This window comes from Macrosteles quadrilineatus, unplaced genomic scaffold (assembly GCF_028750875.1).
Source record: "Macrosteles quadrilineatus isolate MER2022 unplaced genomic scaffold, UCM_ALF_1.0 Scaffold_5__1_contigs__length_97177068, whole genome shotgun sequence".
NCBI lineage: Eukaryota > Metazoa > Arthropoda > Insecta > Hemiptera > Cicadellidae > Macrosteles > Macrosteles quadrilineatus.
This window is the reverse complement of record NW_026542598.1, coordinates 28,531,623-28,546,873: the sequence shown is the minus strand read 5'-3', so window position 1 is coordinate 28,546,873 and position 15,251 is coordinate 28,531,623. Positions and strand designations below refer to the sequence as shown.

Here is a 15,251-nt window from a genome sequence, read left to right as displayed (position 1 = left end):
TGGTAGCAGTAAGAATCATTTTTACGTACAAACACATCACTATTTATAGCTTAGTTATCGTTAGTGCTGCACCTTATTGCTTATTAAATTTAATTGATGTCTTACTGTATAATTTTTGCGTATAAAATTGATTTTGAATACACATTATGTCCGTTTGAAAGTAGTTTTTTTTCCCCTTATGGCCTATTAAAAAGTTTTAAACTCGTCTAAATAATGTTAATATGGAAAATGCAGTGTTCAATGGTTGACATACCAGATTTAGTTAAACTGTATATATTATTTTTTAAGCTGAAATTCCCTTCTTGATGTTCACGTAATTTTTTTATGAACATTTGGATTTTCCTTGCAATCGATGATAACGGAAATTTCCATATTCGGAAATACGCATAAGCTTGAATAACAAAAGACGTACATTAAACACTAATATGTAGGTATGTAGGTTTTTGCTTTTTCAGTAAATTGAAATTCAGCGAGTCTGTGTGTTTTCTGCAGTAGAGAAAGTATTGTGTCATTTACATCTATCTATAATATTAAAACGTAACAGGGGTTTTTTATTTCACGATTCTGAATCAACCACTCGACGGATTTTCATGATTTTTGTGTTGAAAGACAGATAATTTTGAGAACTAGGGAATGTCGAAGCCATAATTTTAGTTTAGGGTCCCAGTTTGTTTATAGATTAAGTTATAATTTTTAAAAAGTCTAGCAGCCGACGCTAAGATTCTAAACTAACTTTTGGTATAATATAATTTGCTTTACTCTGATTTTGTCATTGATTATAAAAAATAAGTAAGATTAGTAGACCACCGAGATAAGTAACACCATCGATGTATACAAGTCGAGGGTCTGTACACGAGTCTTAAAAAAAGGGATATGCAAATTATTTTACTGCTCAACCTTTTGAGGAAAGGGTAGGAAAATCACAATTTTTACATGTTTTAATTCATCTTGGTAGCTTTATGTTTACAATTAATGTTTTTGAATGCTTAAACTTTGTTTGGATCAGGCCTGGAAATATTGATGTCATAAAAAAGGAGATCAAGAATCATCACAAATCACGGTTTTAAATTACCACCACAACCTCAGACGGGTTTTATGCAAAGATATACAGATGAATGACATAGATTGAACACAACGTCATCATTGACCTAGGATACTGCAATTAGATTAACCATCTTTTTATGAAATCTAAAAATTTGTTTGGCGTGTGTTTGTTTAGTTGTGTTTACGTTTGGTGGCGCTGAAGTATGCAAAATATCACTTTTATTTCAACTGAATATTTTATAGTTTAAATAAATGAATATGGGGAATTACGATGTGCATTGATTCAATGAGGGTGGTTTAATTATCAAGGATATTAGAACTGATAACGGTGGATAATCAACATAGACAATTAATTACGTCACTAGCTTTACTAGAGTGTTAACTTTTTAAATTCCTTCAACATGTGATTCTTTTTTTAAATGAATATTATTTTATTTTTGACTCAGATGTTTACAAAACAAACTATATGTTGTTGTTTTTACTTTACTTTATTTACACTTATTTTTTTAGCAATTGATGCAGTGAAATTGATATAAATGATATGTGTGGACGATTCGTTTAATGATATCAGGACACCAACGTTGTATTATGTGTACTGTGAATGTTATTGGATGTTTTCGTTTTATTTTATGGAGTTTCTATTCAGACCTACTGGAAATTGTGTATAGTATGAGAAATTGTATAGGTAGTGGTGATATTGATTATGGAAGAGGCAGGTAGGCGATGGAAGATGATATCGTTGACTAGGCCTATACACTTCTCACTTTGATAATTACTCTTTCTACTGTAGGCTGCAATAAAATTTGTCTTTATACGTGTAAGCTAGCTGTTCTGAATTATACACAGTTTTAACCGACTACTCCCGTACGTAGGACGGGCTAACACCTCGTACAAAATTAAAATAAAATGATATTCAATTGGGTTACAGAAAGTGCTTAGTTTGTGTTTAAAAAACTATACCGATACTTCATTTTACCGATTTCCGTATGTGTCATCAACATCAATATTAATATTTTGATGTCTTCTACCTTCGTGTGCTCTATCTGTGGGATCGAGTTGTCGAAACACAACGACTGTTGGCTGTAGCTGGTAGGTAACGAGCACCCGGGGTTTGGGGTCTAGAAGTGAAAGTTTTGCTCGGTCGATCACAGGGGTAAACACCCTCGGCCGCCGACCTAGGACCCAACTCACACACCTGTCACCCAAGCGCGGGAACAACGTTCTGTCTAAAACTGGAAAAACAACGTCCTGCTTTTAACCAAAATGACCTACGTAGTTTGGATCAACTCGGCCCAGCGCGCCACCGTCAGTTCGAACCAAGGCCCTAGGTACCACAGACTCTTAAGTTATCGTGTTCACGAGCCAATTAAAAATGTTGGATTTGAAAGTGGAAAGAAAAAAGCTGGCTGCCTAGGGAGGCTCAGACAGCTTGTTATAAAATTTCACTCAATTTGTGATTGCCAGTCTGTGATGGGGTATGTCCAGCTGTTCTTTTTCTTTGTGTGAAGTGTGAATGGTAGTCCTGCCTGGTGGAAAACTCATTTAAATTAGCTTTTGTGTATATGTAAGAACGGTGTAGATGTATAAATTTACGATTGTGCAGATGTTTAGTCTGATAAAAAGTGGTTTGCAGAGATTTAATTTTAATTTTAAGATTTAATGGGACATTAACTTAGATTGGACTAATGGTATTGTAACTTATCTAGTCTTTCGGTTAAGTTACTTAAGACAGACAGCTTCCATGAATAAGATGATTGAGAATGGTTTGATGTGTGAGTGAATAAGTTAAATATTGATTGTTTTCCTGCCAGCTTCCCTATTTTAGATAAGCTGTGTAGGTACTTTACCCAGGAAATGCTCTGTGGGTTGCAAGTAGGGCCTAAAAAGATTGAAACTGTTTTAAAAAGTTAAAACTGTTCCTGTCTGACGTTCATACTTGATTTACAGGATCCCAGTTTTGGAGAATTTATCACAAAGGAATATGGGCTTTTGAAACAGATCCTATCGTACCTGACCAAGCCCAATGACCTTTACCGTGCAAGATTAGTTTGTAGGTAAGCATACCTTAAACATTTCTGACTCTGAGTTTAAAAAATAGGTCTACCCTTATTTATTAAAAAAAATTTATAGTTTATGATATTGCAGGGATATAGACGTTTTAAATTTTGTATATTAAATAGGCCTAGATCCAAGATAACTAGGTTTAACAGAATGGAGGGATAACAGAAATTCAGTATAGGCTGTATGGAATCAGGAAATTTGGAATAACTGACAATAGACTACCGGTACGGCTGAGGATACTTTCATTAACGGCCTTACATAAGTTTACTTTTATGGTTGTTGTGCTCTAAGCAGAATATAGCCGTTTATAGTAATAAAAATCATTATTTTGAATTTTTCCATGCAATTTTACTGTCTTTTTGTCCAGTCCGAACAATTTGGTAATTCAAAAATGGGTTCACTGGAATTCTTCTGATAAAAATAAATAAAAGTGATTGTTACAATTTTACTTATAAAGCACTTCGGGACAAACAAGCAAATTCAAGTTTATTTTACCAGTCCATTGGTCCTTTGTACTTACTTGTTCCTAACAATAGCGGTTTGTACTGAAAAGTAGGCTATACTACCAGCTTCAGAAACAACATACTGTAAATGGTACCTCATTAGAGTTTGAACCTATAATTTAGAAGTTTCCAATGAACTTAAAACTGCTTGCACTAAAATAGTACACACGACATTGGTTCTACTGTTTTCAGGGAGTGGAGGAAGGCCGTTGACAATCTTGTAGAGAAGAAACCAATTGTAATTTCTTACAAACATGGTCAAAAAGATCCGATGCCTTTACCAAACACACCGATTCTACCTCACCTAGTGATATTTCAGAATGTAGTGAAAAAAGAGTATTTGAAACCTAAATGCACAGTCTGTAAGTAGTCTGATGGATTGATTGATTTAACTTATTAGTATGTTAAAATGTGTATTACATAACTTTGATTGCTGCTTTTAAAATAAATTACTCATGTATATTACTGGATTGTAGATTTTTGATGATTTTTGTTTTGTACGTATTTTAGATTGTAGGCTATATAAATTAAAAAGCTTTTTAATAGATTTTGGGGATTTCCATTGAGTTAATTACCATTAGTTGAGTTACTTTTTATGTTGTTTATCCATAAAAAGATGCACGTGTAAAAAAATATTAGCCCAATTTTAGTGAATTTCCTATCTAAGGAATAAGCTACTACCACCGTAGTTTGATTTACCCAGCTACTACTACCCAGGACCGATTTAATTTTACATTTTGATATCCCAGAGGCCAAAAACACTGTCCACTCAAATTCATATCTATATATTTTTATAGCCTACCCTACAGCCTATAGTTCGCAAACCAGCTTGATTGGACTATGGGAACAGGGTTTTATTGAGGTTAATTGAGCGTTTTATGCCCGGGGTAAAAATTAGTTTTTCCCACATTTAGCAACTTTTTGTTTAGGCTATTTCATACTAATCTATCAAAATGTAAAAAAAAAAAAAAACACATTATTTACCTTCCTGATAGAAGCAAACCTAGGAACTTCCTAAACTTAAAATAGTTTTAGTAGAAAATAAATCTGCCCATTAATATTAAGGGAATATTTTAGTAAAATCCAACCAGGTAAATAGAAATTCGCTTAGTCTGCAGTTTTGCTGCAGCGGGGGTATTATGTAGTGGTTGTTTCACAATGTTTGGTCTTTCTAGTTCCTTTGTATAGGTCAACGATATTGCCCTTTTATGTAGTCAAATATGAAATCTGAAAAACTGAAGAGTTTTACAAGCAATCTTAATCGTTGTTATTTTCAGGTAAACAAAGATTAATGATATGTGATTGTAGACTAATGGGACCACGAACTGGAATGTTAAAGTTGGGTCCTTCATTTTCAAAGACGCCGTATAAGCGTAAGTATTCCATCCTCATAACCTCACAAAAATCAATGAATAAAATGTCAGTCAACACCAGAGAATGTTACACCCCTAGGGACAATACCCTGATCTTTATTAAATTGCTTTGCTACATAAGCCATGCCAGATTGCCTAATTAAATTAAAACTCTGTAAAAAAAACAGAGACTGACAAGTGATCCAAAGACTGATAGCGAATTAATCAATCAATCAATCAATCAATCAATCTTTATTCAATACATACAACAAGTGTACATGAATGTGTCATCAACCTAAAACTACTTCACATGATTTCACTTACTTCCCTACTTGCTTAGTCATACAGTTTTTTTGTTACATTGTTCAAAACTTTCTAAACTATAAAATTCACTATAAATTAAAAACCCCTTAAGTTTATTTTTGAATTTATTTACGCTACTTTCGTTTCTAATACTGCTGGGGAGGGAATGCATGAATTTGATTCCAATATAATTAGGACTTTCCTTAAATTTTTCTTTTTTATGTTTTTTAGTTATGAAGTTTAGTTTGTTTCTAGTGTTATAATTATGTACGTCTTTCTGTCTTTGAAGTTCTGATTCATGATTTTTAACATACATTATCGTCTTATAAATATAGAGACTGAAAACGGTAAAGAACTCTAATTCTTTAAAATGATTTTTACAGGATTCGTTTATATCGAGATTAAGGATACACCTAATGGCTTCTTTTTGTAAATGTAAAATTTTGTTTAAATTGAATTTACTTGTTCCACCATAAATTTCTATACCGTAAGAAATATGTGAGTGAATAGTAGCAAAGTAAACCTTTCTTAAGATTTCTCTGTTGCATAATGGATATAAGCGTCTAATAGCAAAAATACTTGAACTGATTTTATTACATAAGTTGTCAACATGTGAGGTCCAATTAAGTGTGCTATTTAAGGTGAGGCCTAAAAATTTAGTTTCATAAACAAAATTGTTAAACAGTTCTTTTCTAGATTTTTTAGATTCAAACTCAATGAACGTTGTTTTATTTTCATTTAGTAAAAGATTTTTTTCATTCAAGTAATCTTTAATTATTGTGAGTGAATCATGAGTTTTATTTATAAGAAGCTCCATATTCTTATCATAAATCGACATACTTATGTCATCTGCATACAAGCACAGAGTATTATTTTCTACATGTTCAAATAAATGTTTTGGCATCCCTCCCAAGTAGCACAAGAACAAGAATGGGCCCAACACTGATCCTTGTGGCACTGAGTATTTTACTGTCCTAACCTCAGATTTAATATGGTACATTTTATTCCCACTTAAATGAACAATGTTAACAAACTGTTGGCGTCCCTCCAGATAAGATTCAATCCAGCTTAACTCTTTGCCACCAATTCCATACATTTTAAGTTTATTTAGTAACTTTAAATGGTGCACGCTGTCAAATGCCTTGGACATATCCAAAAAGGCACCAATAACTTTGTTGTCCTCATCCAACTTTTCCAACACATTTTCAATATAAGATATAAGTGCTGTAGTGGTGGATTTGTTTTTTCTATAACCATGCTGCTCTTTATCTAATAAGTTATTAATTTCAAAATAATCCACTAGCTGAAAAAGAAAGCATTTTTCAAATAATTTTGAAAGAGCTGGTTGAATTGCCAATGGTCGATAGTTATTTGGATCTTTTTTGTCTCCTTTTTTATATACCGGGATAATTTTTGAAATTTTCAGCTTATCAGGATAAACACCTGTTATAAGTGAAGTATTAATGACGTGTAAAAGTGGCTTTAATAAAACAGATTTAGATTCTTTTATTATTCTAATCGGAATTTCATCATAACCTGATGACCATTTAGGTTTTAATTGGTCTATTATGGATATTAAAATTGGTTCATCAATTGTTTTGCACTTAAACTTAGTGTTTGAAGCAAAATTTTCAGAACTAGTTTGGGTTTTATTCAGATTTGGTAAAACATGATGTTCCACCATATCAGCAAAATTATTGTTTAATATATTTGAAACAGCATATGGGTCCTCTATTTCGGCACCATTCTGCATTAGTATAACATTATTATGCACCTTATCTTTTTTACTTTTAGTTTCAGAGTTCACAATCTGCCAAACAGTTTTGTTAACATTGGTCGAGTTCCTAATTTTATTGTTAAAATGATTTTTTTTCTTAAGCTTTATAATTTTTCTATATCTTTTTTTACGTTCTTTAATACAATTCTTTAACTTAATTACAAGTTAACTAATTAGTGCTCATAGATGAGAATCGACTTAAGTGCCAGAGGTCTTAAGTTACCATATGATCGCCATTTCAAAGTAAAGTATAAAGCACCAGTAGGCTTACAACTACTTCACTGTGAAATGCTGTGACAATCCAGATTCATTATTTATATTAACTGTTGGAAAAATATAATGTGTAACAACGAGTGCAAACTGCCTTTGCTGCACTCGAATAAACATTTCCCATCAACCCCCATCAACTATGTCAGCAACAAAAAATGTATGGCCTCGTCCTATAAAACTTATTACATATTGCTACACTTAACAACAAAGCTAACAATTCTTCTGACTTTCTGTTCCCACTAACTTACAACGTGTACATTTTTTTGCATAAATTTTACTTTGGTTTATGTTGAAATAATTATTTTTGAATAATTTGTTTTTACTTAAGTAACAAAAATTGTGTTCGTTTCAAACCAGATTTTTGTTTCAGCTGAACTTTACTCATTTACGCAGTTGCCTTCGGTTCTTTTGTTGAAATGCCCAGAAAATGTAGAAATAAAAACATACAGTCTTATATCCTCTTTGAAGGTAAGTTAGAATTTCTACTTTCTATATAAAATAAATATATAGGATGGAGAGGACACAGCTAACTCACCTGATGAAAGGTTGCAGACGAGTCAAAGAACACATAATACTTGATAGTTCTTGAGGCTTCTTCAGAAGTAGGCCTAGATGGCAGTTACATGCAGTTACAAGAACAAGGTTGTTCTTGTAACTGCCATCTAGGCCTACTTCTGAAGAAACCTCTGAAAGAGGCGAAATATCAAGTATTATTATGTGTGTGTTTTATGTATTCTTTGACTCGTCTGCAACCTTTCATCAGGTGAGTTGGCTGTGTCCTCTCCATCCTATATATTTATTTAATCCAAGCTAAATGCTTTTTCCTAAAATCATTACTTTCTATATAATAATTTTTAGTTTTTATTGAGAAATACACACATATATATTCACCTCTGTTATTTTCTTCTTGTTAGTTGTAGTACCTGTTAAATATTCAACCCGCACGAGGTAAAAGTAGAAAATTAGGACATACACCTAGCAATATGTTAATTAATACTTCGTAGCGTAGAATTTAGGTTACCCTGTGTACGCCGGTCGCCGAATCGCCACCAGCTCTATAATAACATCGTAATAAGCGTGTAGCAGGTTAGCAGCAGTGTCGATCTACGCATCGCTGGAACAAAGCAAAACTCTGTCTCAAAACTCAAAGTTATGGATTGAATTACGTCCTGGTCAAATATTTATTGTATTTTAAATAGGGATAGGCCGATATGAGAATTTCTTGATTCTATACCAGTTCTGAAATATTACTCACAATTCTTATATGGATTCCGTGTAAAAACTCATATTTTTAAGGAATTTGCCATGGTCAATGTTTTAGTATTTGTCTGTGTTCGTGTAGCAAGCAATGGCGGAACTGTACAGTAGAGTGTAGACACTAGACAGACGACACGATGACGTGATGACAATGTAATTCCTAATCAACCCTCGACTGTGGATTGAATTGATGTTTTAGCTTTGATTTTTAGTTTAGTTAATTTGTATGTAATTTGCGTTAATGTCGGGATTTTAAATGGTAATTGCTTGGATAATATTCAAGTTAACTAAACGTTTTATATGTCAAATTGAAGCTAAAAATAACTAAGTTTTGTTTCCCCTGTAGCAAGGGAGGAAACTTTGACCTTGGCATGCGTAAAACAGGTGCGGGGTGATAGGCCTGCTATTGTGGCTAATACGCCTGATTCCAGTCGCCAGTACGACGTTTACGACGCAACAGAAGGCACAGAATGTAATCTGTAGTTTGTGGAGTTTTATATCCATTGCTAAATTGAACTAAATTTAAATCTACTTGATGATAAAGAAACTTGATGCTGGTTTAATGAGTTTTGTGGCCCCGAAGTGTTTTGAAAAGACATTCACCTGGCCCCGGCTAAAAACAAGCGATGACATATCGAAGAAATCCGACGATTCTGCATCAGAAGCCGGAGAAAATCGATTGCCCAACAAAGTGTTCAGTTGAACAAACCTAAATTAGTCACTTCATGATATTATTTATAAAAGATATAGAGTATTTGTGCCGAAAAAGATTCAGTTAAGACATCAGATAAACCCGCCGATCGCCCTAAGCGTACAGACTTTGCCAGTTTTACGCTCATATAAGATTGATGAAAGTCTGAATTTTATTAAATATTCTGAATTGTATGAAAGAATGAGAAAAAAACTTTATTCTTTTCCCTTCAATTTGACGTTTAAATCGTTTAATTATCTTGAATAGTCCCCGAGCAACGACCGTTTGCAATCCTGGCATTCTTTTAAAAACACCCTGTACATAATTTTAATTGTAATAATTATGGTTTTTTACCAGTTTAAAGTTAATCATAAGTAACTATCGGCAAATATAACGTGAAAAATGTAACGTTAAAAACTGCTTCAGTAGGCCTAAGAAAACCATTTTTTACCATTAATTAATATGAGTATACAATATGTTTATTCATTGGTGGTTCATTAGGCTATGGAATATAAACATTTATTCTTGCCAAAAATAGACTTTTTGTACTGTCCCAGTTGATATGAGACCTTGACATTGATGATGTATTTGCCACTTTTTCATCGAATAGCTTGTAAAATGTGTTATAGCCTACTTTTAAGGAATTTGGTCGAAGACTAGTTGACAGTCACCTAAATGAACAAACTTGTTCCATATCCCTTATAATATTGACGATTTTACTATTTCCAATATTAAGTATCTCTATTGTATTAGTCTGAAAAACCACCAGTAGTATGAAACCACCAGAAAAACTTTTAAGCATGCAACTGGTATGTTTTAATGTTTTTCTGTTTCAGGGTCCATACCCTGAAAATATGAATGACTTTGATGAGTCAATTAAGGCACTGTTTGTTGTTTGTAAAAGCACCCATCGTAAAATTAGTGAAAAGATTTTAAATGCACTTGTAGACAGGTAAGTTGACAATTTGCACATTGCCCCAAATGTAATAGTCTAATCATAGTTGTTGGATTACCAAGCATTATTTTAATCATATTAAGCACCAATTCTTTGTGTATTGATTCCACAAAAATGTTAAATGGTGTTTGATGAATTATTTTGACTTTCCATCACGTTTAGAACATATTGACGAATTTCTGTGGGTGGCTCTTCTGTGATTTTTATCTAAAAGGTCATATAACTTGTATAATCAATGTAAATTTTGTTTTCCTACCAATGCATGGAAATGATCACATTGCCATATCTGTAAACAGTACGCAAAATAGCTCATTGCCGCTCTAGGGCCATTCCTGCTCACTAATCAGCTAATTTCACAGTTGTCGTTTCTACACCAACCACGGTTGCGGATCTGGTGCATTAGTTAAAACCGGTAAGTAAGTCACACAACCTTAAATAAAGCAAACATAACCTAAATAAAATGTTATATATAGGCTACATCTAAAATGTAGCTGGCTGAGCTAAAGCTAAAGCAACCATCTACAGTTCTCGAGCGGTAATGATGTACTTTGGGCTCTTAATCCACAAATAGCTATTGTCTGTGTTATGATTTTTACTTATTTACATTTAGGCTACTTGTTTTCAGCCGAGGACCGACATTTGCCTTGGGAGGGGGTATATCAGATGGATTCTTCTACAGGGAAGGCTACAATGAGTTTACAAAAGGAGGACTCTTCATAGAATTCAAGGGCGATAATGTAAAAGCACATTCAACATTGATAAATGAGAATGATACCGCCTCAATGGAAAATGCTATTGCAAAGGTATACAAGTGTTTCTCAAATAGCGCTTTTAGCGAATTTCCCTGTAGGGAAGTTGCTATTACCGTAGGTCTCATGGGTTTGACAATGTCATAATAAACAAGTCACAATAGTTTAAAACCAAGCAAGCTTTAAGAAACGAAAAATATGTTTTTGTTGTTTAACATCCTAATTAGGCCTAACTCTGAAAATGAATTTGTAATGCTTTCTCATGCTAACTACTGATCGATCTAGTTAACTCGTTAACTCATTATATAGAGTTAGCATTGTAAACTCAAACAAAAGTAACTTGTATCTAGCCCTTTTTGTTTTCCGTATTTTGATTTTTAAAATCTCCTCATGTAGTGTTTTTTGTAATTTTTGTTGTAATATGTTGAGCCCTGAAGGAAATCCTCTGATTTATGTGGCCCCACTCAGACATTACTATTAATTTGTAAATCTCTTGATGTTGTGATTTCAGCTAAGAGAGAACGCCGGTGAAGTTCCAGAAGATGGGGTTCAAGTGGCATTCATCGCCCAGTGTGTTGACCGAAGACATCTTGAGAAACAGGAAAGTAGTTTGTTTAGAAAATACTTCCCAAACACGCCTCAGTTTGGTTTCACAGCCTGGGGAGAGTTTGGATTAAAAAATGGAAACTCAGGTAGGCCTAACTTGTTTGTGTTTTTAGACTACTTGGTAACAATACAGAGCAGATGGTTATCTATTTTATAATAAGTACCAGGGGACCAAGCCTTGCTCTGTTGTATTTAATCGGGTTTAATCGTTGAAACAATATCGTTAACAGACATTTTATAATTTACGAATAACATTTTTATTACAAACCATAGACATTTGGTCGCTGAAAACAAAAATAATAATAATTAATACTAATAATAATAACTAAACAAAAATAATATACACTCTTATGATCTTGCTTAAGTGCTACTTGCACAGAATTTGTCTCCCCTCTAGTCATTGAAACCCATGGTTTGACTTATACGCTCACCGATTACGAAGATAAAAAGATGATATAAACAAAATCATATTAGTTTCAGAATGGCTTAGCTGACAACGATCATTCACTTTTTCGATTTGTAAAGAAATTGAGAACCTGTCTCTTTTTTATTGGGGTTCAGGATATGCTAGTAGTTTTATGCCAATCAAAACCCGCAGATGTAATTAGTTTGCTTGGAATGCCTCGGGCATTAATTTTTTGTGGATACGGCTAAGTAAGAAAATCAGTATTTGATCAATACTATTTTCCCCTATATCGAATAATCTTCAGTGTACAATCTGTGTTCAATAGTTACAAACAACTGATGTTTTTCCCTTTGTACTGTATTTTGTAGTTTGCTAGTGTACTGTAGATGTCTTGTTATAAATAAATGTGACAATTCTTTTCTTTACTGCCTCCTTGTTATTTTGTTCAACCAACATAGTCACTTGGCAACCCATAAGGCCAAAGTTAATTTTTTTTAAATTCTCTAATGAGTTGTGTAGAGAAATACAAATTTTCCTGAGGTAGTGGTGCTGCCAATCACGTTATATTACATACAGGCAGACAGACAAACAGACATAGCTCGTATTAGAGTATAGGATAGGATACAAAATGTGAGCTCCTCCTCTGCATCAAGTAAACATTAAGTGAAATGCATTTTGCATTAGTCAATTACTTTGTAGGCTACACCAATATTTCACATTTATACTGTTTGACTCTGTTGACCCCTAAGTGCCAAATTAGTCAAATGAGTTAATTAAGAGCCGAAGAGGGTCATAAAGCCCAAAACAAATTTCTCATTGATTCAAATCTACGATCCCATTAATTTTAACTAAGGGAGACAGAGGATAGGATAAGCTTACCTTTAGAAATGTTGGCATCCCACTTCACTACAGTAACACAGAAGAAAACACAAAAGAAACACCGGGTATTTCGAGGCCACTGACCCCTTTCTCAACATTGAGAGTTACATTAATTAGATACTTGGAGTAAAATGGGTTTGCTGTCAGAGGTAGTGTTTCACAATAGTTTTCTTATTTAGGTTCGCTCAACAATTAAAATAATTACAGAAAGTCTTATTTCTTTCAGAAGATTTGTATTTAAAATTTAAATTCAATTGAGGTTTATGTTTTACTGGATTACCGTAGTCAAATTAGGAATTCACAGGATTAAAAGATCAAACTTCACTAGATTCACTGATATAAATAAATGAAAGAATCTTTGGCGACCAGGTCTTTTCTGTAGTAAAGAATTTCCTTTTATGTCATTATCTAGTCTAAACTTTTAAACCTAAATAGTTAATTTATTTTATCAAAATCTTAAGAAATATGTCTTTGTTAACCCTACTATTAGAATTAACTCTTTAATGACTGTAATTTTTTCAGAGGAACCCCCAAAGCAAAATAAAAGCAAGAAAAAGAAGCTTGAATTTAGTTATGTGTTTACGACTTCCATCTTGATTGTAACAATAAGGAAGACAAAGACGTAAGACAGAGAAAACTGTGAAGACTTTTTCTTATGTTGCTTTAGTGAGTATTATTATACAACGGACTCAAGATTTATACAGACTTTTGTTTGATTCTCAGGGACCATTTATTCAATATGTAGGCTATGTTTTATTGTTTTTGCAATTTACATTAACATTGATTACCACTCATTATAAGTTATTTTTAGTTTTAGTTGTTTGTTAAGAAGCAAAAGTTAATTTATTTGTGATATTTACAACATTTTTTTACCATAAAGGCCAAATGTATGGTAACTGTAGCAATATTATAAGATTATATTTACCGTGTTGTGAAATTAAATATTCAGCTACCATAGTGAATAACATTTGTTTTAATTAATTCCAACAATAGTTTTCATTGGTAAATTTAAATTTACAGAATAAAAGTCATTGAGTAAACAATTTGTTCCTTAGTAGGCAGTATTAGTCCAATCAAAATTGTAACGGGTAATTGTGTTAAATTTTCTGTTATAATTACCCAAAGGCAGCTCCAGACAAAAGCTGTTAGTTTTTTGTCCATTTCAGGAATAGCAAATATTTGTTTACTTTGATGTGTGCAAAAATACTGATAATGAACGGGAAAACTTGAATACGAATGTTTGCTGCTTGGCGAATGGCGCATGTGTGGAGCTGCCTTAAGAAAAGTATTAAGTTTTGGAATTCATTTAAATAGAAGTACCTACTCAGGTCCTCGAATGATTTGGGGTGCTGAATCCCATTGTGAGTTTGCTAACACAGTGATTGTAAACTACAAAATGTTTAAATCAAAAGTTACCCTTGAGGGTCAAATAAATTGTTAGCCTATGTACTTTCATTTCCGACCAAGTTTTGATAGTTTTTTTAATTTTTTATGTACTGTTGGGTTATAAAGCTAGAGAACAAAATATTGCTTAAGATTAGATCATTTTATTCAGTTTAAAATAGTTTTGACACAACAAGAAACAAATTGCCCCTACATAAAAAATCAAAAATCTATTAGCGTGTTTAAAGTGCTATGCACCGATATATCGTTGTGCGTCTTTTTCCCGAAAAGTGCTATGGAACGATATATCGTTGTTCGAATTTCATCCGAAAAGCGCTAAGCGTGGTGGCGCGACTTTCGATCATGTGAGTATAAATGAGCATATCGGTTGACTCGGTTGTAGTTTCGAAACAGCGATGGTTTTTTTTTTTCGATTCTTCATAAGATCGGGCCCGATATATCGTTCCTTAGCACTTTTAAGATAAAAATTTTTATTTTTACAAATTTTTTTTCTCGCACACTAGACTTCGCCCCTGTGGCAAGCCTAGCACTTTTCGGACGAAATAAGTGAATAACTCTATCACTCTTCGGAAAATTACTTATTAACATTCTAGCACCGAAAGGGTTAATCTAAAATATTTTTATTTTTCAACTTAAGTTTGTTTCAATTAGAGTGACGTGCAGGATGTGAATGCATACACAAACCCTTCCTCTACCATAACTTTTATTATTTTGTGCAACCATCCCAACAATTAATCAATTTAAAACTTAGCGTCTAGTAGTGTCTCAGTGTAGTTGGAAGCCTTCCCTAATTCCAACTTATACCCTGTCCTAATTGACACGATTTATACCTGCGTGGGTTATTAATTACTAGGAACTCATTTAAAAAAGTGTTTTCCTTGTTTGATTTAAGTCTTAGGTTTTATATCAGTTTTGTTTGATATTTTTCTTCATTTTTTGGGAAGAAATACAAAATTGTATGTACCTTTCTCAAACGACATTGTAAAAACTAAAA

The 15,251-nt window shown here is 33.1% G+C and overlaps 1 protein-coding gene across 1 annotated transcript in view; it reads left to right on the top strand.

Moving 5' to 3' along the window:
• Window positions 1–15,249, top strand: part of LOC128994251 (F-box only protein 22-like) — a 32,120-nt gene extending 16,871 nt beyond the window's left edge. The window contains exons 2-9 of the mRNA XM_054418661.1: window positions 2,992–3,098; window positions 3,801–3,970; window positions 4,886–4,981; window positions 7,681–7,778; window positions 10,095–10,210; window positions 10,839–11,016; window positions 11,474–11,654; window positions 13,376–15,249. Coding sequence (XP_054274636.1) covers window positions 2,992–3,098; window positions 3,801–3,970; window positions 4,886–4,981; window positions 7,681–7,778; window positions 10,095–10,210; window positions 10,839–11,016; window positions 11,474–11,654; window positions 13,376–13,479 — 1,050 coding nt within the window. The 3' untranslated portion in view covers window positions 13,480–15,249. The remainder of the gene's footprint in view (window positions 1–2,991; window positions 3,099–3,800; window positions 3,971–4,885; window positions 4,982–7,680; window positions 7,779–10,094; window positions 10,211–10,838; window positions 11,017–11,473; window positions 11,655–13,375) is intronic.
• Window positions 15,250–15,251: the final 2 nt, after the last annotated feature.